At 43.5% G+C, this 23866-nt stretch overlaps 2 protein-coding genes across 3 annotated transcripts in view; one reads left to right on the top strand and one right to left on the bottom strand.

Moving 5' to 3' along the window:
- Positions 1–15560, top strand: part of AFF4 (ALF transcription elongation factor 4) — a 28075-nt gene extending 12515 nt beyond the window's left edge. For both annotated transcript variants that reach the window (XM_074156699.1, XM_074156698.1), the window contains 13 exons: positions 937–974; positions 1346–1508; positions 2060–2977; positions 5154–5242; positions 6857–7088; positions 9006–9103; positions 10824–10887; positions 11037–11173; positions 11583–11654; positions 12376–12469; positions 13362–13405; positions 13532–13752; positions 14471–15560. In XM_074156699.1, coding sequence (XP_074012800.1) covers positions 937–974; positions 1346–1508; positions 2060–2977; positions 5154–5242; positions 6857–7088; positions 9006–9103; positions 10824–10887; positions 11037–11173; positions 11583–11654; positions 12376–12469; positions 13362–13405; positions 13532–13752; positions 14471–14589 — 2289 coding nt within the window. In that variant the 3' untranslated portion in view covers positions 14590–15560. The remainder of the gene's footprint in view (positions 1–936; positions 975–1345; positions 1509–2059; positions 2978–5153; positions 5243–6856; positions 7089–9005; positions 9104–10823; positions 10888–11036; positions 11174–11582; positions 11655–12375; positions 12470–13361; positions 13406–13531; positions 13753–14470) is intronic.
- Positions 15561–20789: 5229 nt separating this feature from the next.
- Positions 20790–22596, bottom strand: LEAP2 (liver enriched antimicrobial peptide 2). Its single transcript, XM_074156533.1, has 3 exons — positions 22540–22596; positions 21726–21865; positions 20790–20826 (listed from the first exon to the last, which is right to left on the bottom strand). Exons 1-3 carry the CDS (start codon positions 22594–22596, stop codon positions 20790–20792), a joined length of 234 nt encoding a protein of 77 aa, XP_074012634.1.
- Between the last annotated feature and the right edge of the window lie 1270 nt (positions 22597–23866).

Genomic DNA, 23866 nt, shown 5'->3' with positions numbered 1-23866 from the left:
GTTCTCACTGCAAACTGGGATTTCTGATTAAGAAACAAAAATCAAATGGCATGTTTTTAGACAAACCGCAGGTATTCCTAAACGTAAATTGGGGGAAAATTATCTCTTTTTTTGAAACTGTATGCTTTTATCTAGAAAACCTTGTTTTACTGATTTCAAATGGTCTTTCTCTGACCATAAAATGGCAATAGTGGACTTTAAGATGTATGTAATGGCCGGCCTTTTACAGATAGCACCCTTCATGTTCTGCCACTCCGGCTAAAGAGAACATGGTGTGAACGTCTCTGTGTGTTAGTAGTGTGGGACTGTGTTTGGGGTGACAGGGGATGCTGTCTCTGTAACTGGGAGTGTAGCGGCACCTTTATTTTTATCAAAAAGTCTCTTTTTTCCTCTTTGTCATTATTAACTTTGTGCAGCTTCTGCCAGAACCAGCATTTAACTTGCTAAATCAGAAACCTGTAGGGTCTGTGCTACCCAGCAGCTCCTCTCTTGGGCCTTTTCTTCCTGTTCCCAGTTCCAGAACTTTATTTTCTCCATGTGGAAAACTTTGAGAGTAGCGTATGTAGGCGGTTAACTCCTAGTTCTCTGGGCGTCTCAGAACAGCATTGTTGAATGTTGAATCATCTGATTGGAAAAGATGGAAACGTGGTGTTATAGTGAGTGGTGGAAACAGGAACTCGTCGAACTGTAGCCACAATATGCAGGTCTGAGATGCTGGGTTTGCGGTGAAAACTTGGAGAAAACTCTGATTTATTTGCCTTTCTGTATAAGGAAAATACAGACAAATTTAAACTGCTGCAAGTACTGAATTAAGATGCTATTCAGGTTAAATAATTTAAAAAATGTAAAGGCTCTAAATTGATGCTTTTCAATTTAATTATATATACAATCCTAAAGTAGCTTCTAGAAGCTTCATGCTTTTTTTCTTAATTGCAGGACTGCGATAAGACCGTGCCAAGGAGCACACCTGGAAGGTAGGCATTCCTGAAAGATTGCGGCATAGGGAGCCGAGCGGTGATATTCTGTCCAGTCAGCACTCCTGGCTTGATCTCGTTTCTAAAATCCATGTTTGTCGTTTGTCTTGTGTTAAAGCAAAAGGTGATTAGAATTTAATCAGTGATTAAATGGGATATATCCTGCAAATTATAGTAACCACTTTGGGAAGGGGGAGGAAAAAACCCAAAGGCTGCAGATTGTTCCCAGGGTGAACTGTGTTCAGTTACGTTGAATTTTCTAGTAAATGTTAATTAAAATAGTACATTTTATTCTTTCTAATGAAAGGACTTCTAGGGTATATTTGTGCCTTGGGTAGCGTTTGCTTATTTGCCCTCCTTTTCATTTTCAGTAACTCTGAACCTTCGCAGCATAACAGTGAAGGAGCAGATAACTCCAGGGATGACTCCAGCAGCCACAGCGGATCTGAAAGCAGCTCAGGGTCTGACTCTGAAAGTGAAAGCAGTTCCAGCGATAGCGAAGCTAATGAACCATCACAGAGCGCATCCCCCGAGGTAGGATTTGACACGTGTTTGGGCTGTCTTAGTTAGCTTGGCATTAATCCTGGCTTTTTAAAGCAGAAAAAAGTTAATAAATTCTCCAACAACAACAGTTGTTCTCCAACAACTTCTCTGTTCAAAAAGAAAAGACTGACAAAGGTGGGATCGCTTTCAAGATGGAATATTCTTCTGCTGAAGTATCTGTAATTGGAGATGGTAAAAACTCTTTATATAAGGACACATTCAATGTTTGACCTTGAGATGATTTTTACCACCATCCCTCGGGGTTCAGAAATTAGATAGAGTAACAGTAGCTTAAAAATCTGTGGGCTTTTAGTCTGGAAGGCTTTGGCAGCAAACATGCCCTGCTCCAGACGAAGGGAAAGTGAGAGCTGGTATTTGTCAGCATCATTGTTTTTCATCAACCTATATTTCATTTGTTATTTATCTCAGGTTTTTGCAGGTACCTCTTGCTTTGTCGTGCAGTGTAGTACAGCTGTCCCGTGGAAAAGCTGGAAGAAATGTGAAATATTTTATCTTATGCTGTTTTTTTAATTTATTTTTAGCCAGAGCCACCACCAACAAACAAGTGGCAGCTGGATAACTGGTTGAACAAAGTTAATTCCCATAAAGTGTCACCAGCTTCTTCCGTGGACAGCAATATCCCATCCTCCCAAGGCTACAAGAAAGAGGGACGGGAGCAGGGGACAGGGAGTGGATACGCTGATCAGAGCGGATCCAAGGACTCGATTTCTTCTACGCCGGGGCGAGATTCCAAACCCACCCAAAAGGGCTCGGAGAGCAGTCGCGGGAGGCAGAAATCACCTGCCCAGAGCGACAGCTCAACACAGAGGAGGACTGTAGGTAAAAAGCAGCCCAAGAAAGCAGAAAAGACATCTGTTGAAGAGCCTAGAGGAGGTCTTAAAATCGAAAGTGAAACCCCAGTAGACATGGCAACAAATATACCTTCCAACAGGCATAAGGCAGCCACGAAAGGCTCCAGGAAACCCAATATAAAGAAAGAGCCCAAATCTTCCCCTCGGCCTACAACAGAGAAAAAGAAATATAAGGCTTCGAGCAAATCTGCCCAGAAATCCAGGGAATTCATAGAAACAGATACCTCATCCTCTGATTCAGATGAAAACGAGAGCCTGCCTCCTTCATCGCAAACACCCAAATACTCTGAGAGCAATAGGACTCCTGTTAAATCTTCCATGGAGGAGGATGACAGCTTTTTTCGGCAAAGAATGTTCTCTCCTATGGAAGAGAAAGAGCTTCTTTCACCACTCAGTGATCCTGATGAAAGGTACCCACTTATTGTGAAGATTGACCTGAGCCTCTTATCACGAATACCAGGGAAGCCTTACAAGGATGCCGACGCACCCAAAGCGGAGAAGAAAAACGTGCCAGAGAAGCACACGAGAGAATCCCAGAAGCAGCCGTCTGACAAAAGTTCTACAAAAGGCAAGAGGAAACACAAGCAGGTGATAATTTTGTAGATTTTTCCTGTTATCTCAGTCTTTTGGTGGATGGCTGCTGGTGTCTGCCCAGCAGCCCAGATCATACCTCAGTGTAGTGACTCTGAGCAGTTTCGGGTGGCTGTTTTGAGTAGAACACGTTGATCGTCCCAGTGCTGTTAGAGTAGAGGCTACTGGGATTTTCTTTTGCAGAGGGGAAGGGAGAAGGTAGCGCCTGTGAGAGCGATGGTGCTGCAGATACAGCTCATGGAGGCAGCGCAATTTCGGACCTCTGAGCATCCTGCCCTCTCGGGCCTTCACCCCATCAGCACCAGCCCCCATTGCACATGTCCAAATAAATAAGGGCGGTTTTCAGCTGGATCAGCTCATTGAACCAGGGAATGATGCGGTTTCATATTGCCAGGACAAGAGATGGGGCAGAAATGGGCCTGGGGCACGGCAGCAGCAGAAACCATAATCCAGGGGTGCTGCTTTACTGGGAGCAGAGAGATCTCTCCGTAATGATAGTTAATCTCCAAAAAAGCATTTCACCTTTTCAACTGTAAATAAAAAGCAGGAGTTCCTGGGGGTGATAAAATGGACAGGAATAAATAGGGGAGCTGAATAGAAACAATACTGACGGAGGGTGGAGAATGGTAAGAAGTAGTTGGTGGTTTAGAAACCTGAGGACACAGTCTGTGTAAAGAGCAAACCTGTGACTGTACCATGGACTCCGAGATCCAATGAATTCCTATACATTTCTGCTTTCCATGAAGTTTAGACCATGAAGCTCTGGTTCAGGGACTCAAAAAATTGCTATTCTACTCTGGATTTCATTCAGAAAATTTCATTTTGACAGGGATTTGGCAGTGGTTGTAAGACTTTCTTGATGTGTGGAATCAAATGATTGTATGATATCATCCGGAGAGTCATTTGCCTCTCCAGAGGAGATGGATAATTTCAGTTAAACCAGTTTTCTTACTGAGCAACCTAAGGAAACATGGTCACGTACTGAAATTAGTGTTGTCTAGACTTGCTGTGTAACAGCAGACAGGGGGTTCTCCTGTGCTGCTGTTCTTAACTAAGATTCGTGTTTTCTCTGGGTGAGGAAATTAAGTGAGAAGGTGTGAGCTTTTTTTTTTGTAAAATTAGCATAACTCTGACTAATTAGTTTTTGTAAGTGTTACTAAATAATGCCTAACATCCGTGGGTACGCACTCACAGGTTCCAGTGGCTCTGAATACACTGACTTCTCTTTCTTTGACCAGTTACACCTTTCAGTCCACACTTGGAGTTACAGCATTAAAGATCTGTGCTCTTAATATCTAAAGTAGAAGGCGCTGGTAAGACCAATTAGATTTAGGCTTTATCCCAGCAAATAGTCTGGTGGTTAATTGGTTTGGATCCTCACATTACCCTGGTGCTTACTGGTACGTACTGGGGAAGATGGAAGATGTTTGAGGCAACGAAAGAAACCCCACCCTTTTCCCCCAGATTTTAGGTTTGTGAGTGCTCTGTACGCAGCTGTCTCTGCTTGATTTCTGCACCTTTTTTGCTCACGTGCTTCCCTGATCCTAAGGCTCGGGGCTGCAGCATCGGTGGGACACGAACGAAACCTTTTGGGTTTGAATCTGGGTTATGTTACCAGATGACTTAGTCTGTGAGGCCCTATTTTCCATTTTATTCACTGTATTGGTGCTTCCAGCGCGTGCTGCAGACAGCTGAGACATTTACCTTCAAGACCCCTTTGACTTTGAGATTAAATGTGTATAAAAATCTCTGAGCTTACTTTAAAAGACTGCAAGACTTTGACCTTTTTCTGACATTCATGAGACACCTCTGGTGGGCCCCGCAACATAAAATCTGTCTCATGGTCTTCTATTGAAGCCTTTGGCAGATTTTCCTGGTATTTCGTGGTGATAAGATGTTTGTGCTAAAATGAACAATTTAACTGGTACTTCTTTTATGCAGGTTGGTAGTTTAAAAGCCAGACTTTGTCTTTCATTATGGTCCATCAGGGTCTGGTCAAAGATTTGGTACCGACAAGATGACGTAGGGCATATTTTTGTGGTCTGTACGTATCTTATTCTGTACTCTGCAAAACGCCTGCTAAAATTAAGTCTCTTAATGTAAAACATCGCCACGCGGTGAAGCTGTAAATGTGGACGTTTGCCTGGATGTATTTCTTGTTTGCTTTATCCAGAATGAGGATGAAAACAGAGCCAGTGAAAGCAAGAAAACGAAACTGGAAGAAAAAGCTCCATCAGGACACAAGACTTCCAGCAGTAGGGAGTGAGTATCTCGGCTGTGTTTCCAACGTTGAAGGCTCAGGGTGATCAAGGAGAAGGAGGGTTCCTGTCTTCTCCCCTTTTCTCCCCCCCCCCCCAGTGTTCCTTTATTATTAATCACGGGGTAAAATTAAATTTCATTGTGGCTTACCTTCAGACAGACTTTTTTTCTACTAGTAGTTGGTGGAAATTAATTTCCATATCCAGAAACGGTGGCCAAGGATAGTTGTTTTACACAGAGAAGTCAGGTAACCCCTCGTGCGGGGCTGGTGTGTTATGATTCTGTGATTATGGAATATATGGTGTATTATGGAATATATGCATCCTGCTTTTCCTCTAATGTGCAGAGGGGATTTGGTTTGTTTTAGAAAGCAGCTGTGCATCTAGCTTTTTGATCGTGCAAAATCGGTGCTTTTAAATTTAACCCGGTCTGGTAATTCTCCAGTTAGTGAGTTTTTTGTGAAACTGAGGGTAAATTACTTACCTGGCATTGTCCGGGAAGCCGATGGCGCTGAGATTTGGCTCCAGGGATTTAGCCTTGTGTTTGCTCCATAGATGAGCTAAAGAAAAGTGTGAGTGACACAAAGCAAAGTAACACAGAATTAGCAAAGCAGGAATGTCGTTTAATACTCTTTTATTTGTATGTTATTTCTGTAAATTTCCATGCTTTTTGTTACAGCTATTATGCTTTTATTTGATTTATTTCTTGGTCAGTGTTAATCCACAGGAAAGAGTAAGGTTTTTTCCACCGCCTTTTAAAACTCTGCTATTTCAGAACATGCAACTGAAAACTGGTATAATTATGTCATGGAAAATATTTCTGTGTAGTGAGTAATTGCGAAATTGCAACTATGTGAGAAGCTGCAGCACATCAGATGTGAGAAATCTTGTTTGCCCATTCTGAATTAAAGAGTGTCTTACTGTTTGTTAGGAGACAGGCGTAGACTGAACGGATGCATTTCTAGCTTGATTATGCTTTTTTACCTATTATTTCTCATCTTTGCTTGGCTGCCAGTGCAGTTCTCTGAGGGCCATTTAATTAAACATCTAAATGTATGATTTTATAAAAATAAGGTGTAGAAATAATTATTATGGGCAGCCAAGAATAGTCAACAGTAGCCCCAGCAGCCGAGGTATTGAAAGGCTGCGCGGAAGAAGCTTCCCAGTTCCCTGGGTTCTAGAGAACATTTATCTGGAGCATCTTTTTTCTGAGCTGTTGGGCTGAATATCAGCATCAGACAGGCTGGCGCTAACGCTGGCATTAATTTCTTACGTTGTAAGCGTTGAGGGTGTTTTTTTAGGAACTGTTGTAGGGATGTGGTTTTATGGTTAGAACTTGTCTACTGTGTTTTCAGGTCAGAACAAATAAAATGGTGAAAACGAGTTCAATCTGGCTTCATAGAAACCCAGTCGCCGAGATGATTGTTGTCTTTCTTGTCTTCCATATCTGGTTTGCTAACAGCAGAAATCTTGGTTGATCTTTAAAAATTAAGAAAAGGGGAGGTTATTTAAAATTTTTTTAGATATGGTGGGGTTTTGTTGGTTGGTTTGTTCGGTTTTGGTTTTTTAAGGAAAAAAAAAACAAAACCCAAAACCTGAATTTGTTCATTTTGTCCAGGTCTTCAAAGCCAAGTGCTGTTAAGGAGAAGGATTTGCTGCCATCTCCTGCTGCCCCGGTCCTGCAGAAAGATTCCAAGCAAGAACACGGGTCGCGGAAGAGGACGGTCAGTCAGTCATCGTCCCTGAAGTCCAGCAGCAACCTCAGCAAGGAGAGCGGCAGCAAAAGCAGCTCGTCTTCTAAACAGAAGAAGACCGAGGGGAAGGGCTCTGGCAGCGCTAAAGAACCCAAGGTAAAGGGTTTATTCTGTAACCGCCTCCTGCCTCTTCCTTTGCTTTGCCATTTGACGTGCTCAGTGTGATCTGAACAATAATTTGCAGTTCAGGTTAAAAGGTAATTAGTTTCAGGTAAGCGTTGTTTCATGTCGTGGTGTTTAAGTGCCTTGGAAGTCTGTAAATTACAAAATAATTTGGGAGAGATTGTGGAATACTAATGTTTATTCCTACCAAATTCTTATGTTAATTAGTGAAATGTGTTTAGTCATTTTCTGATTACAAATGCTGCTTATTTCTATTTTAATTTGTTAATAGGAAATATCACTAGAAAGCACTTTACACAACAGTAAATGGAGCAACAAGGTTACTCTTGTCTCATCGGAGCGGATACAGATCTTGCCCTGATTTTTTGAGGAGAGCAGGAGCTCAGTCTGTGCTCAGCACTAGGATGCAAAGCTATAATTTTGTTTTACGACGTTGTGTGACCCCAGAAAGATTATATTAACTCCAGCTTGGGAATGTACAGCGCTTTTTGTGGTTGGAGTGGAGAAAACATGGTTATAAAGATGGTGCAGAAAATGTTTTTAAAGAGATTTAGGTCATGAAGATATTTAGATGGTAGAATTAAAAAATGTTATAGGCAGATGATACTTTTAGGTCACTAAATCGAAACGTGTTTTTTCAACAGTATATAAATGTGTGTTACTGGACAGAAATCATCCTGTGAGGACACCTGAGAGTGTGTTGAATACCTGTCACAAGCGATTTCTGTTGTGTGGTCAGTTGTGGAGCATATTCCATCTTTGCCTGTGCTCCAGGCGCGTGGGGCTCCGAGCGCTCAGCAGCAAAGCCCCAACTCACCTCACTGGCTGTGGAGACTCCCAGAGTTAGATTTGCAGTCCCTGAAAAGCTTTGAAACAAAGTCTGAAAACATTCAGGGAGGATCATTGATTCAGGGAGGAGTAAAGCAGCAAATAAACATCGGTAGTGGCAGAAAGTACCTTAGTCACCGGGGTGGGGTTGGTGAATCTCTGCACCGGGAGCCGTGCAGCGTAATACCCGCCAGTACCCTGAGATTTATACCTCAGATATGCTTCGTCAGGCCTTTCTTACAGCAGTGTCTTCTCGTCCTGTTTGTCACTGCGTGTTCTGTCATTGTGCCTGCGGTGCAATGGTAGATAGCTCATTGCTCTGCAAATGTGGTGCCTTGGCGACTGCCAGATCCTCCTGATTAGCGACAATCTGATAAATGTAGTTACGAAATACACCATATAGGTGGCCTTGGGTCACGATAAGTCAAGACAATGGAAAACACATGAAGCTGGAGAGTTGTTTTATACTTAAAAACTGATTAACTTACTATTCACAGCATGTTTCTAGTGTCCGGTCTTTACCCTGAAGTGTCACGTTGAGCCATGTATAATTTAGGGCAGCAAGGACAGTGTGTTGTGAAGACAGGTAACTTTTCTCCTTGAAGATGATGCTTATGCTTCCAAAATATCTTTTTTTTTTTTTTTTTTCAAGGCAAAGACATTCAGCAGAGAAATGAGAAATCGTAAAAATACTCATGCCCTCTTTGTTAGAGTGGAAAAACAGGACTTAGAAACAGTGATATGGGAGATCAGGGAGGGATTTCCTGGACCCAGGTGTGTAGAAAGCCTCGGTTGCCTGCTTTCCTCTGAAGGGGATCTCCTGGTGTGTCAGAGCGAGGAGCTGACGGCAGCTGCTGGGTCTTCTCTGTGCCCACATGAGGTGAAAGCCTCGTGGAAGCTGCGTTCTGCAGTGAATGGCAGCTGAAGCAGCTGCAAAAGTGACCTTATTGCATGTAATCCATGAAGTCATGGGAGAAATTCATACAACAAGTGCTTTTCTTGAAGGCAGAGAAGATTTAACTGTTCTTTAAATTTATTATTTGGCAACGATTTTTCTTTCAGGAAAAGATTCTGAACAATTCATCAAACTGCCCTCCTGCGTCTGCTCCCTCTACAGAAAGTTCAAAGTCAAGAAGAGCAAAACTTGTTTTTGATGACAGGTAAGAAGAGCAAGAGGTGCCTTTCCCTTTGCGGGGCCGTGAATCTGGGTGCATAACCGCCTCCCCGCGGAGAGGAGTTCCTTTTGCTTCCAAAAAGCTGTTAAGGACAAGCTCAGGCTCTGGAGAGCTGCGCCTTGTTCCTGCAGGGATGTGCCCTGTGCCATCGGCTCGGCAGACAGCGCGGTCTGCCCTGTACCTTCCTGCTGAGCATAAAGGGACCAGCAATAGGCTCAAATACCTCAGAGTTATTCTGGTTTTAAGTGCTGGTGGGTCCTTTTCACTTACCAGGACGCTGCTGCTGCCTCTGCCTGTTCTCACCAGAGCTCACGTCCTCTAGAGGCAGGAGTTGTGGTCGGTGATGGTAGTAGAGAGGAGCCTTTGTTTTTTGAAATCCCAGATCCACAAGAGCGGGATTGGGATTCAATCCTGTGGGCTCAAAGAAAATATCTTGAAAAGAAAATTAAACAAGTATTTTACCATCTTGTGGAGGCTTTAGGTTTCTCTTGTACCAATTTAAATCACAGCGCAGTGCTTCCTCTTAAAGCAGTTCTCTTCGTTGTTCTTTAAATTCACTTTACAGGTAAAATTATGTTTATACTAAATGTAAAAGTAACTTCCTGGTTAAGAACTCTTGGAAGTGGGCAAGCTGGCTGGTCAGTGCTTTTCTCCTGATAGTTACTCCTTCGGAAAAAAAAGAAAAGTGGAGTGAATTAGGTGATTAGAGTACCCTATCAATAGTTTGTGGGGATTTTGTAATTATTCCAAAGCAAAACAGGATGAAGAAATTGAGATAAGATCAAACCTCAAAAAAAATTAAATCTGAATGTGTATTGATGTGTAGGAAGACATAATGAGAGCGCTCTCCAAGGGCCAGTAATTGTGCCTTGGAAAGGCGAGATGTGACAACCTTATGGTGGTGACGGAGACAGTGTAGGATTTTGTGAGCCTAGAATGGATTGAACTAATTTTTTATGTATATAATCTTTTTAATACTAACTCTTGCTTTCTAATGACATCCATTTCCTGTAAGTGGACCATTAAAACTGTTGATTTCAAATATCTTTAATACAAATAAATTAAGTAAGATAGGGTGGATGGGAGAATTTATTTCAAACTTTAATCAACCCATAGGTAATATGTTAATATATTGTAATGTCTAATTACTGTTTTATGATTGCCTTCTGCTCACCTGGTCGTGGAAGTCATTTAGCATTGATTGTCTTGGGTGGCTAAGCAAAAGCAATTAACACCTGAACGCATCTTGATTTATTTATTATTATTATTATCATAATTTTTAAATATTTCACACCCTCAGTGCTGCCAGTCCTGGAGGCGCTGGATTAATTTGTCCTCAGATTTTGTGGGTATTTTCCCTTCCCCTGCCCCTGCTGTTGGTCAAGTGTTTGATTTGCTTGACTATCAAATGCAATAAATGTAACCAAATCGTTTTTACATATCAACTTGCTTGAAACACTGTTTAGAATTACCTGCAACCAGAGAACTAACCTTAAACTATTTTTAACAATTTGATCATACTGTAACTAATCCCACTAGTTAACTTTAACAGTTTTATCACAGTAAAAACTGTATCATAGGAGCTCTTGTAACCCGAGTTAGGCAGAAAAAACGTGAAATTTGACAACATGCAGAAACTTCAAGGAAATAAGAAGAACGGCGGTGTGGGTGGGGCTGAGTCCATGAGTTTGTGTCTCTGTTGCAGGACTTACTCGGCTGATCATTATTTACAAGAAGCAAAGAAGTTAAAACATAACGCGGACGCGTTGGTAAGTAAATCTCCAACACTCACCCAATGTTTGCACGTTATATTGGGGTTTGTGTACTGCTTTTGCTGTTTTGCCGCCCTTCTGTACGGGACCTTTCTTGTTCTTCCTCTCCGGTTTTCGTCCTGACGCGTTTTCTGGGCTCTCCCCAGTCTGACAGGTTTGAGAAGGCCGTGTACTACCTGGATGCTGTGGTGTCCTTCATCGAGTGCGGGAATGCATTGGAGAAAAACGCTCAGGAATCCAAGTCCCCGTTCCCTATGTATTCAGAAACTGTGGAATTAATCAAGTAAGCATTGCAAAGGGCGTACGAAAGCCAGGTGGGTGGGGAAGAGGTCTGGAAATCAGAGCTTGCTTTTAGAGTTACTAAAGTTTGGCCACCAACTTTTGAAATCTCTTTATCATTCTCTAATAAAACTGGGTCACTTCCAGTTCGTTCCAGTTGCTGAGGCTTAAAGTGTTTTTGTGGAGGTTGAGATCCTTTCTGCTAAGGCTCTCGATGTCTCTCTGCGATGTATAACTCACAAGAAGCAAAATTACTCCAATTACTACCTAGTCAGCATTTTAGGGTCTGAGAGTGGTTCCTGAAAGGGTGAAGAGAGTTGAAACTAGAAATTCATAAGCACGTCAGTGTTTTGTGATTGATAAATGATACTGTAATCTTCATTTTGTTGTTTACCTGATGCCTTTGTTTGCAGATACACTATGAAACTGAAGAATTACTTGGCACCGGACGCCACGGCTGCAGATAAAAGGCTGGCAGTGCTTTGGTACGTGTGCTCGGAACTTAATACGACGCAATGATTAATTTCAAATGCCTTATCTGCATGAGATGCTGTATTACACTGAGTCATCAGGTGTTTCTGAAGCAGATTTATTAGTATTCCACTTGGCTGCACGTAAAGATTAAGCTGTATATCTGATTACTGTAAATTGGGGCAGAGGGGACGTTGACAAGGGCCAAGTCTTTGAAATATTAAGGAAATTACTAAATTTATGAGTAACTGCAGAAAGGACGGGGGCCTTCCTATGTACTCACCCAGGGATAAGTCCATTGGAGTGGCTGTGCAGAGTTGTCACCAGCCTCCTGGATCAATGGAATGGCCCCCGCAGGCGTAAGGACCAGAACCAGTTGGTGTCAGGTGGAGAAGAAGGGGGAGGCCGTGGCAGAACGCGGTGGACTCAGAATGTTCTGGCACGAGCAAAAAAATCAATGAAACCCTTGTGTAGGAAGCACCTCAGGGGCGTCTCCTGAACTGGGAACTGGTTCTATCAGCAAGATCACTGAAAATTAGAGTTTCAGTTTACGGCACACAAAGCTCTGCTTTTTCCTTGAGAATTTAAAGGTGCTTATGGATTTTTTGATAGACCTACAACTGGAGAGTTGGCAGAGAAAGCTTTAAAAGCACAGCTAGGAGATTTTTGAACTTCACTCAGTTGTGATTAACCTGCCTTTAACTGTCTGTGTTTTGTTATTCTGTCTTTGGTCAGTCTTCGGTGTCAATCTCTACTATACCTAAGGCTTTTCAAACTGAAAAAGGAAAGTGCATTGAAATATTCTAAAACTCTGACTGAGCATCTGAAGGTAATTGCAGTATTTTCTTAGAATATTAGAACCTAATCAAATTAAAGCTCTACAGCACTTCAAATTCCTGAAGGCAGTTTTCAGACTGCTACATGGGAACTTGGAATAAACCCTATTTAGAACTGGACCTGAAAGTATAAAGCTGGGAGGAGACAGCGTGGCTGTCATAATCCTACTGGCCCCAGCGCGATAGCTCTCTATTAATAATTTGATTTAGCTTTTGTTGTCTTTAATAAATTTCGTAGGCTTCAAGGAGGATTTAAATTGGTCTGAGTTTTCATTGTTTGCAGTGGGATGTTTGATTTTATTTTTTTTAATTAATTTTTTTCTTTATTCCCCCCCACGTGAATTTAACTCTGTTCCTCTGCAACTGATTTAAGGGCTGTCAGGGAAAGGAGACCAAGAGACACATCCTTTGAATTAATGTATTTGAACCAAGATGTAGCAGATTTGAAAAGCTGTTATGATACTTCTGTGTTGTTACTCAGTCCTTAACCTAGACTGAGATTTTTCACAGGAAGACTTGGGGAGAGGTAACTGGTGTCTCTGGGTTTCTCTGAAACTTCCAGCTGTCGATAATGAGAGGAAACAGTTCTTAAATGCTCTCGTAAGAGGCAGTGGGATCTAACGCTTAGAACAGAGGACGGCTCCAATCCTATGTATATTTAGTGGCCACCTTTGTGTTGCTAAAATAATCCCTTAATTTGTGTCTTAGTAAAAAACAATATTTTATCAAATTCAGATTTACTGTGATATTATTCAGAATGTTGGTTATTGCTTAAAAGAAAAACGACAATTTGGTCAAAAATAACCAGTTAAATAAACAGATAAAATATAACTAGTTAAAGTATAAACATAAATCAGGTGACAAATGTCTTTTTTCCCCAAACAGAATTCCTATAATAATTCTCAAGCACCGTCACCTGGTATGGGAAGGTGAGTAGTAAAAGCTGTTACTTGTATTTCTCACTTATAACTAGTTTTCTACGTAAATTTAGAGCGTGATACGACTGCAGTACCCAGACTTGCACTTACAATGTAATACTTTTCTCTGGGAAGCAGCAAGCCTGTCGGGATGCCGTCTCCAGTCTCTCCAAAGCTGTCTCCAGGGAATTCAGGAAATTACTCTTCCGGGGCAGCCAACCCTTCAGGGAGCGGGTCTTCGGTGACGATCCCCCAGAGGATCCATCAGATGGCGGCCAGCTACGTCCAAGTTACGTCCAACTTCCTCTACGCCACTGAAATTTGGGACCAAGCCGAACAGCTGTCTAAGGAACAGAAAGGTAAGGGCTGGCGCGGGTGGATTGTACCCTCAGACCTACCAGGGTGTGCTGAAACGCTCGCGGGCTTCGGGGTTTGGAGTTGCAGTTAATGGGGCACAGGATGCTCAAACTGGGTCTCTGCAGAAGTAATATAGGAAGCTGTATCTTCAATTACAGTGCTACCCCAGCTGCTCCTCTTGGTTTTCAAGGTGGTGCTGGAGATGTCATGCTTCCTACCAGCTATGCCTTGAAAAAAAAATAACAACCTTTGTTGCATCTGTTGTAAAATGTAATGTGTAGGAAGAGGAACTCATTACCTTTCCATTTCTGAAATTCTTAAGTGAAATGCACATTGGAGGGGGAAGGCCAAGGAAGTTTTACCATAGTTTAACCATATTCTATTTATTCTTATCAACCAGTCTTCTGCAAAAATTGCAAAGGCCAGGTTGGACGGGGCTTGGAGCAACCTGGTGTGGTGGGAGGTGTCCCTGCCCGGGGCAGGGGGTGGCACTGGGGGGGCTTTAAGGTCCCTTCCAACCCAAACCATTCTATGATTCTGATTCTACAGACATTGATTAGAAAGGACTTTTTTCCTTTATTTTCATCCTTCCGTCAGCCATCTTTCTTTTCCTCTGTCTTAATCTAAGAGATTCAGGCTGAAAAGACGGGGAGTTTGGGTGTAATATTTCCCATATATGAAAATACGTGCGTAGTTTAACTTGTCTTTCTGTTGTTTTAGAGTTCTTTGCTGAACTGGATAAAGTTATGGGCCCTCTGATTTTTAATTCGAGCATCATGACAGACCTAGTGCGTTACACCCGGCAGGGATTGCACTGGTTGCGCCTGGACGCCAAGTGATATTTTGAACTGAAGGAATGGAAAAAACAAACAAACAAACCCGAACATGTTTTTCTCGCTGCCTCTGATTTATCTCCACAACACTGTGTCATGTCGATAAGGAAGACTGCCATAACACATTGCTTAGGTGACACTAAGAGCAAGGATTGCTTTCCCACGTCTCCCATCCTCATTTGTGTTTTGTGTTTTAACCCCAAATCATCTGGTTAATGGACTTCTTCAGTATTCCCATTTTAAGTTATTTAAATATATTAAAATTTGCTACATATAAAGGCGTAGTTTTGCTGATCTATCCTGGATAGATCATTGGAATTCCAGTCATAATGCATAAATAGTCAGTTGAAATCCTATTTATTTTAATTTTTTTTTTTTTTTTAATTTTAATTTTGAAAAGCCCAGTTTGGGGCAGTTTTTAGCTATTTCTTCCCTAAATTTACCCTTTCGAGTACTTAGCAGAAATTAAACATAGACACTTTATTTAAGTACTTTGTGAGCTTTGTTACTCTGTAATGTCTTGTGGTGGTAGAGCCTGTAAAAGGAACTAGGGTTGGTAGGTTCTAACGTGTAGGGACACCATACTTTTCATGCCTAATGCCTACGAGTTGACTAATAAATGACAACTACAGATTTATTATTGCAGAATTTGTACTAAATAGAAAAATTCCAGATATTCTTCTACGTATTAAGATACTGCATTTAAATGAATTATAAAGAAATTTTTATGGAAAAGTATTTAGCTGGATCTGACTTGGATTGTTTTCAAGGCAGTTTCAAAACATGGATTAACACTATAACAATCACAAAACATTACAGTAATTTGCATTTAATGTCCTGTGGCAGTAGTGGTGTGAGGCCGACCTCCAGTCCGGCGGGAGCGATGCGTTACAGGAGAGGTTTCTGAAACGGACAATCTTGTGCTTTTTGTCTTTCTTTTTTTTGCATCTCTTCATTTAAAACACGTTTTGTTTCCTTGCTTGGTCATTATTTTTTTTTTTGACGCTTACAAAATCGGTGAGCTTTGTGGTTAAAAACCCAACAGTGGTTAAATTCCTACCGGAAACTGTCATTTGCATCTTTTTCCATTGACTGAGAAACCAGGAATCTGAAGCGGAAATGGAGGTCCGTGTTTTCCTTCTAGGGTCTGGTGGGTGACGGACACTCCGGGCTGTCGGTGGGGTGGGAGCACACGGCTATTACAGGGAAACAGACTGGTTTTGACGCAGAACGGATTTAAAACTTGTATTTAACCCCGCGTTCATGAAGGGCCTGTTAATGTTTGACGGAGCATAATCCTCACTGGCGAGGGAGCGACCGGGTGCGACAGCGGTGGCTCCTGGAGGCGCAGTTTGGCCGCTCTCCGACCGAGTAAACCAAAGTACCTTTCCACGTAAGGTGCTTGTCTGAGCAAAAGGTTTAAAAACGCTTCTGCTTTCAGTATTGCTTAGTGCCCCGAACATGTCTGGTGTGCCTTATGCCTTACTTTTAGATGAAGATTTTATGAACTGTTTACAAGATGTTTTACAGCAGGACCAGGGATACTGTATGCAGTGGTCTTCTGCAGTACTGGGGTAAAATTCCATTTCCTTTTCCAAAGTCCTAGCGTCCGTCACACGCGCCCACCTCCTCCTTGCGGTGGTCTCCTTTCCAAGAGTCAAACTCTGAATCCTCTGGAGTTGAGATTTGTGGAATGCTGCTTTTTTGTTTTCTCTCCCGTTTAACCCTTTCTTCTCTACCAGATATGAACGTGCATGTTCAGGAAAATTATTGCACTAAATTTTTTTTTTTTTTTTTTTTTTTGTGTAGTAGTAGTAAAGTGCCAAAATCACGGCAACCTCGAGAGAAGGAATAGAATTCTACGCTACTTAGTACTGCAGTATGTCCTATGGGCTTTAAGAGTTTAGAAGTTTTGCAAATTAGTAACCTACTAAAAGGTAGCTGCATATTCGTAGAGCTTCCTTTGCGTTCCAGCGTGTTTTTGTACTTCCAGAAAAGCTTTGCTACGTATGGATCCATACATGGTGAACAGACCTGGGACTTTTTTCCGCGACAGCTGAATTTACCTGTCGGGTCTGTTGGAGCATCCTTTTTATTGAATCACTGTGCGAGGTCACGTTTCTGTTCGTGTTTGCTGTTGGAGACAGAACTCTGTACCCTCAAACTCCGCATCTTGGTTAATGGGACACTGTCAACTATTTTTCCTTTAATACTCTAAAGTGCCTAGCACACTTTTGACGCTATATAAAAAAAAAAATACCTTCTTAGAAGTCGCATTCCTAGTTTATTTTTTGTGTAGCGCTGCACTAGCCAGCATGGCTGAGTCTTGGCTTGCTCCTTTGTGCACAGGTACCATTGCTCTTGGCAGGAATGGTCTCATCTCTGGGAATTATTTTATTTTATTTTTTTCCTTAACTAGAGTCCCACAAATACCTTTTGGTGTCACGCGAAATTGGTCTTTTCAAAATGTATGGCTTAATCCCCAGATCAGCGGACCTTAAAAAAATTGTCTTCGGTGACCAGAAGACTTTTTACATCGTGTCAAAACGTGGACCTGAGCTGGTTGAAAGTGTCCCACCCGCACAGTGTTCTTGTAGTAAAATCCCCTCCGGAGTGCTGTCCCGGGTCGCCTGTCTGTCCGGGAGATAGGCAGTTCATTGTTAATTGAAACGAAATGCCTTACGCATCTGTGGCTATTTCCAACAGAGAAATCTAAATTTCGCGTTTCCAAAAGCATATCTTAATTTGGGATTTACCATTGTTCCCCACAGAAAAGTTAGGTACTTTGTCAGATTTCATCGCTAAATTAACGCCAGTACGTCCCGGGCTTCCATCCCTCCGTCAGAGGTGGGGGGGGAACGGCCCAAACCCGCCCCTGGTTCCCCTCCCGCGGCCGCGCGTGTCGCTGGAGTGCCGAACGACGAGGGGATCCCCAGCTCCCGCCTTCCCAAAGGATTCCCTGCAGGATCGTACCTTCAATACATATCAAGGCCGTAATTCGAATTCCCTCGCTGAACAACGCGGTCCCGGTTGGTGAATCTTAAAAATGGCTTAATCAGACTAGGCTTGCTCAGAGATCAAAACTATTTGAATTTGCTGACAAACGTGCAGGTTCCGAGGAGATAAGGTGCAGCCGTTTGATAAGTATAAACAAATCTTCAGGACACCAGAGTCAAACAGCCCGAGGCTTTTATTTTGATTAGAAACTATTAGCCATAAAGCAGAGCGTATGGATGGCTCTTCTTGGCTTTTGATGGCAGTATGCAATTTGTATTGTATGTGTCTTTTAATATATATGTATATATATATGAACTCAGTCTGTCCAAAGTATATGTTATACTTGTTTTTAGATTATGGTGCAACTGACTATATTGATATATTATTTATTGAGTGCTGAATCGCCATCTTATTGGCGATAAATCTTGCATATTATACAGGAGTGCAATGTATATTCCTTTAGATTGCTGAGGCTTGATTGCTGTGATAACAAAAAAATGCCCTAAAATGTATTTATGAACGGCCCCAACATACAGAGAGTCAGGACTTTATGGAGAAAAAAAAAAAAATGTAGCGCTTGCCTGGGGCAAGTAGAATAAAGCCGTAGGCAGATAATTATGTCGTTTGCCAAATGGCAAACCGCTGGAGAGAGAGAGAGAGAGAGACTACCTTTGCTGTATTTAATGTTCCATTTACCCAGCAGGTATTTGCCGTCACCGCGGTGTTTCTATCGAGGCAGATACGAAAGGGCCTGAGCAAGTCAAGTTTGAATTACCCATTGGGGAGGAAACAACTTCCAAATTCTTAGAGATTCCTGACAAATCTTTTGGTCGGGGTTTCCCTTCCTCCACCTGATGAATCAGTGTTACGGAAACCCCTGTGTTTCCCAGCGGCAGAGTTAATGCCAGACGTCTTTCCGCCTCCAGGGCAGCCAAAGCTTTCGGTAGCCAACTCAGACCAATCCACAGCTATTCCAGGAGACGAATTTCCTAAGGAGGAAAGTTAACGTCAACCCCAACAGTCAGGGAACGGCGGGGGGTGAGCGTGTCCGGCTCCGTTGCTTTCCGAGGGCAGGGTGCGTGCGGCCGCGGGGGCGTTTGCCCGGGGCAGCGCTGGGGAGGGGGCTCTGCCCTCGGGAAATCCTGCCCCGGCGCGGCCGCAGGGGCTCCCTGGCTCTCGGGAACGTGCCGGCACTCGGCTGAGCGTCACCCCGACGCAGCGTAGGGAGCGATGGGACACCTCGACGTAGGCTCTCTTCACGTAAACGCTTCACCTCTTTTAATTTCATCCTTAAAATCTGGTGGAAACGCACCCGCTCCGGGCGCCGACGGAGCCCAGCCGGGCGCGTGGGAACGCAGCCGTCCCCCACTGCGGATTTTTTTATGCAACCCTCGTGGTCGGGGGCGCTGAGGGGGGCACGGGATTCCTGCCGCGCTGGGTTTTGGCTGCGTTGGGCGTTCCTCACCCACAAACTCAGCTCTAAGGACCAGGCATGACTTTTGCAAGCACAGTTCCTGACATTTGTATCTGGTCCCCCTTTTAAATTGTTTTAAGAAATTTTGTATATGGAGGATAAAGTGCTTATATATTTATTATTAAAAAAAAAAAAATCCTTTATCTTATTTGAAATTATTATTTGGTGAAGAAGGGTGTTTTTTTCTTTCGGGGGAGGGCGTGTGGGTGGGGGAAGGTAACTTTTAACCTGTCACTTATAAACGAAGCCCTTATTAATCACCCAGAAAGGTACTTACTGTTCGTAACTAATGGGATGTCTCTGTTCTATGCTTTGTACACGACGAGTCCATGTGTTACATTTTTGTTTCTATCAAAATATTTAGGCATCTGTCTTCAACCAAAACCTTGAAAGAAAACAAACTGTGATTTTATTTGTTGCAATACATTTGAAATTTCAAAGGGTACTTTGGGGCTCAAAATTAGGATTTCTAAGTCAGTATGTGCATTTCACGTAATAAAGCTGTTAATGGTGAGCAAAGTATTATATACTAACTAGATTTTTTCCACATCTGTATAGTATATTCTATGTATTTTGTGGTATTGAGATTATAGAAAGTTTAGTGTCTGAAACATGCGTTTAATGTGTATTTTTAAACAAATTTATGGCAATTAAAATATTTGGAGAAAAGGGTATCACATTTCAATTTGTAAAGATCTTTTTAACTACTGTGTCATTAAAATGCTTTGTACAATGCAGAACTGTAACTGGAGAAACTAAGTTTAATAAATATCAAATAGATTTTCTGTATTAAACTTCAAACCCGCTGTGCTGGTGTCTGTCACGTGGCCCCTCTCCTCCCCGCAATTGCTTTTTTAAGCAGAGTTTTATTTTTTTTTGATCCCCGCGCTTTGTGTTTAACAAAAGGCGAAGAGCGTCCCGTCGTATTTGCGTCCCAGATTTGTTGGTGTTTGTCTAATCAAAAGTGACTTTGTTTCTTTTAGCCCTCCCAAGTTAACGTGCAACTGGGTCAAAAGTGGATTTTGATCAATTTATTTTAAAATAGTAGGTGCTTCGGTGGCAAGGGTCAGCCTAGGACACTCAGTGAAGTAAGTTTGATTAGAAGTCATTAAAAGTAAATCCTTTTCCTCCCCGTTATCGCCGGGTGCGTTTGGGATATTGGCAAGGCCATCGGCATTATCGGTTCGTTTGCTGCTTCTTTCTAACAGGCCTTTATCGGAGGAGCTGATCCGGGCTCAGCCGCGGGGACTGAGAGGAGGTGGCAGCTCATCGGCTTTCTGCGCTCGCCAGGTTGAAGGAGAAATGGCTAAAGTCCAGGCTGAAATAAGCACTTCTCCGTGAAAGGCCTGACGTGCTCTCACTTTGCTCAGAGGATACAAGGAAAACCAAGGTGGTTTTGCTGAATACAAATTTTTTAATTCACACCTTAAAAAAAATAATATATATATATATATATGAGCCATTACAAAAAACCCAAACGAAGAGGAGAGGCAGAGTCCCTTTATTGAGCTTGGCCAGAGAGTCGTCCTGAGGCGTGTGCTGCAGAGCTACAGCCTTGGCTCGGAAACGCTCTCCAGCTCTTTGAAGTCCTTTTTATCAGTTCATATGCCAGAAACGTTAAATACACTTATTGCTCGAGTCGCTGTCCTAGCTTTTTCAACGGCCAATAAATATTTGACAAGTAGAGGGGAGCATCGGTAGCAGTAACAGTGATGGGTGTTCTCCTGGCGACGGGTCACTCCGAGGCGGTTCTGAGGAAGCAGCGGTTCTTCCTGGAAAACAAAACGAGCGTCAGGCGCTGCCGGATTTGGGGACACATCCTCGGGTACGTCCTCCGAGGGGCTCCTCTTGCTGCGACATGGAGCCGGGCACGTTCTAGTCCCCTCTTTAACTCTATTCGGTTGGTTTTCATTCGTTTTATGTTCATTACGCGCTGTAGAAAGCCCTTTCTGTCCGAATCCCTGCAGCTGCTGTCGCGGTTCAGCTCCGGCAGCGGATAGAACCGACCGATGCCTTTCAAGTGCGTGTGACACAGCAGCCTGACTGCCGTGGCCTGCTACATTTGCACGTAGGAGAAAATCGATATATTCTACCCCGTCTCCGCGTTGTGGTGCGTGTGCGGTAGGTGCCACACACCATCAGCTTTCAGTCACGAAGCGGTAATTTTAACTCATCAGTTTAATTAGGTGCGGTTGGACAATTTGCTCGTGCCCAGTGCTCATGAGAACTAAATGGCTTCTGATGTTTTAGCTGTCTTAAACTATGAGCTTAAAGTAATCACCTTAAAGTGATTAATTTAGAGTAAGAGACTGCTTTTAATTGGTAGGTGCTTCAAAATGAACAGTATTGGTTTTAAGAAGGCTTAATTTTAAGGTCTCTAAGTGATTACCTAAAAGCTGTCTGGAATCTCATAGTCTTTTGTGAGGAGACGGGTTATTTTGGGTTGCGGTGAAAGGACTAAGGCTCGTAATTAAGGGCACGTGGACTCTGCTCTGTTTGCACTGCTTACAAAAGAAGTCTGGATCTATTGCCCCATCCCTCTTCCTGGTATCTTCTTCTATGCACGGAATTAATTCCGTGTCTCATTTGGGTGAGACTAAGTGGGAAACTTCCTCTCCAGAATACAGCAGCAAGCTGTCCCCGAGCCTCGGCGTGGCGGGGGCTGCGTTACCTGCAGAGCATGGTGATGCACTCGCTGTTGTCCCTGCAGGAGGCTCCGACGGGTCGCAGGGAGACCCCTCTCCAGAAGGGCGTCATCCTCCTCTGCCTGCTGAGCCGGGGCTGCCGGGGGGGCAGGGAAGCGCAGAGCGTCTGAAACAGAGTTATCCTGACACTGTCAGAACAGCCACCCTGCCAGCGCTCCCTCGGCCCGGCTGAGCTCCGTGCTCTCGAGGGAAAAACGTGAAATCTCTCGTTTTCAGATCCTGGCACGCTCTGTTAAATTACTTGTATCCTAACACCAAAGAAGTAGTATAAAAATTAACTATGTTTTTTAATCTTCTTGGGAGGGAAGGCAGAATGACTTGCTAAATTACATCTGTAGCGATAGGACGGGGGGGGGGGGAAGGGTTTGACCCTGAAAGAGGGGAGATGGAGCTGAGATGTGGGGAAGAACTTCTTTGCTGTGAGGGTGGTGAGAGCCTGGCCCAGGTTGCCCAGAGAAGCTGTGGCTGCCCCATCCCTGGAGGGGTTCAAGGCCAGGCTGGAGGGGGCTTGGAGCAGGGTGGTCTGGTGGGAGGTGTCCCTGCCCAGGGCAGGGGGTGGCACTGGGGGGGCTTTAAGGTCCCTTCCCACCCAAACCATTCTATCATCTCAGAGTAATCCCGTATTCCCTAGGCAGTTACTCTGCTTTTTATGACGTTGAATCCTCTAAGAGATCCCTACTGTCACCTCTAACTGCTGCCAGTTATTCTTGCAAATCCTAACGCTTTTTATTAACTGCCTGACCGTTTAAATTAACGCCTTAAATAGTTCTCTCTCGTTACCTGGCTGAGCAGCAGTGAGCAGAGCAATAGGGCTGCCATGGCTTTCCAGGAGCGCATCTTCCCGCTGCGAGCTGTCACTTCCACCGCGGGACCAGCCGTGGGCGGAGGAGGTAGGAAGAGCCCCAAATAGGACTTCCCAAGCTTCGGCTAGATTTTTATAGACTTCATTCTCTTATCGTTGCATCAGCTGTCAGTTGTTACAGGAACAAAGTTCGTTTTGGAGCAAGAGGGAATTACCAAGTTAGCATCTGCTGAAGTGATCTGGTTCAAGGCCTGTCTCTTTAGCTAATGATTTACTCTCCTTCCACTTGTACTTTGTCTGGTGGCTTTACCAGATGTGCCAACTGTTCCTTTTTTTAAAACCTACCTAACGTGTCACCAAAACTCCCCGGCGTATTTGCAAGCGAGAGGGTGTTTGGCCCAAAGTGTTATGGTAAAGATCAAAAGCCATAACCCTATTTCACTTCCGTGCGGCTTTGAGTTTGTCAGCCAGGGGGCAAGCGTGGTCTCATCGGGCTTTTTTGGAGCAGAGAATCCCGCTTGTGATTCTGCTCCTCGTTCTTGGTACGGGAAAGAATCAGGAGGAAGTTGCTTAACCTTCCTTTCCACGCAGATGGCGCTTAAAAAAGCAGGTGTCATACTTTTCAGATGGGTTTTGGAATGTGAAAATATGTTACGTGTGATAAATAATAGATCTCTTCTGCCAAGGATCCTGGTGTGTAGTTAAAGACGGTGGTCTCTAGAGAGATAACCCCCAGAGAAGAGACTCCCACGAGGGTTTTCGGGAGCTGAGTTGCTCCACGTGGCCAGAGGATGGTTTCTTTAGCGGAGCCGCCGGCTGCAATCTGCCTCCGGACCCTACGTCGTCACTCACCCTTAGTCTGCTAAGAAGCGCCAACAGCCCCCATTGATGGGGATGGGCAGCTTGTAATTAAGAGGAATATTAATTTTTTCCATTGTGAAATGAGACTGCGACAGCCCAGAGAAAAGAGTGGTTAAGAAGAGCTATCTGTTACCTCTCTTTGTAATTCTCTCAGCTTTCGAACACGGGGACAAACACGGGGGGGAGCGTAGGCCTGAGGTCACCGGTCTGTAAATGGTCCTTGCTGGTACCCACTCTTCCTCCTCCTCCTCCTCAGCTGTGAGATCTCATCCCTCCTGTCAGTGCCAGGGCTGCCGGGTACCAGGTTTTTGAGACTGCACAGTAACGTAATAAAGAAAATACCAATTTACTTGTGGAAAGTACCCACAGGCTGCAGAGCGCGCTGTGTTCTGAGTTACTTTGAGTAGGAAGATGCTGTACAGAATAACGAACTGCCTTTTAGCT

The sequence above is a fragment of the Numenius arquata genome, chromosome 11, assembly GCF_964106895.1.
Source record: "Numenius arquata chromosome 11, bNumArq3.hap1.1, whole genome shotgun sequence".
NCBI lineage: Eukaryota > Metazoa > Chordata > Aves > Charadriiformes > Scolopacidae > Numenius > Numenius arquata.
This window is presented reverse-complemented; position numbering and strand designations above follow the sequence as displayed.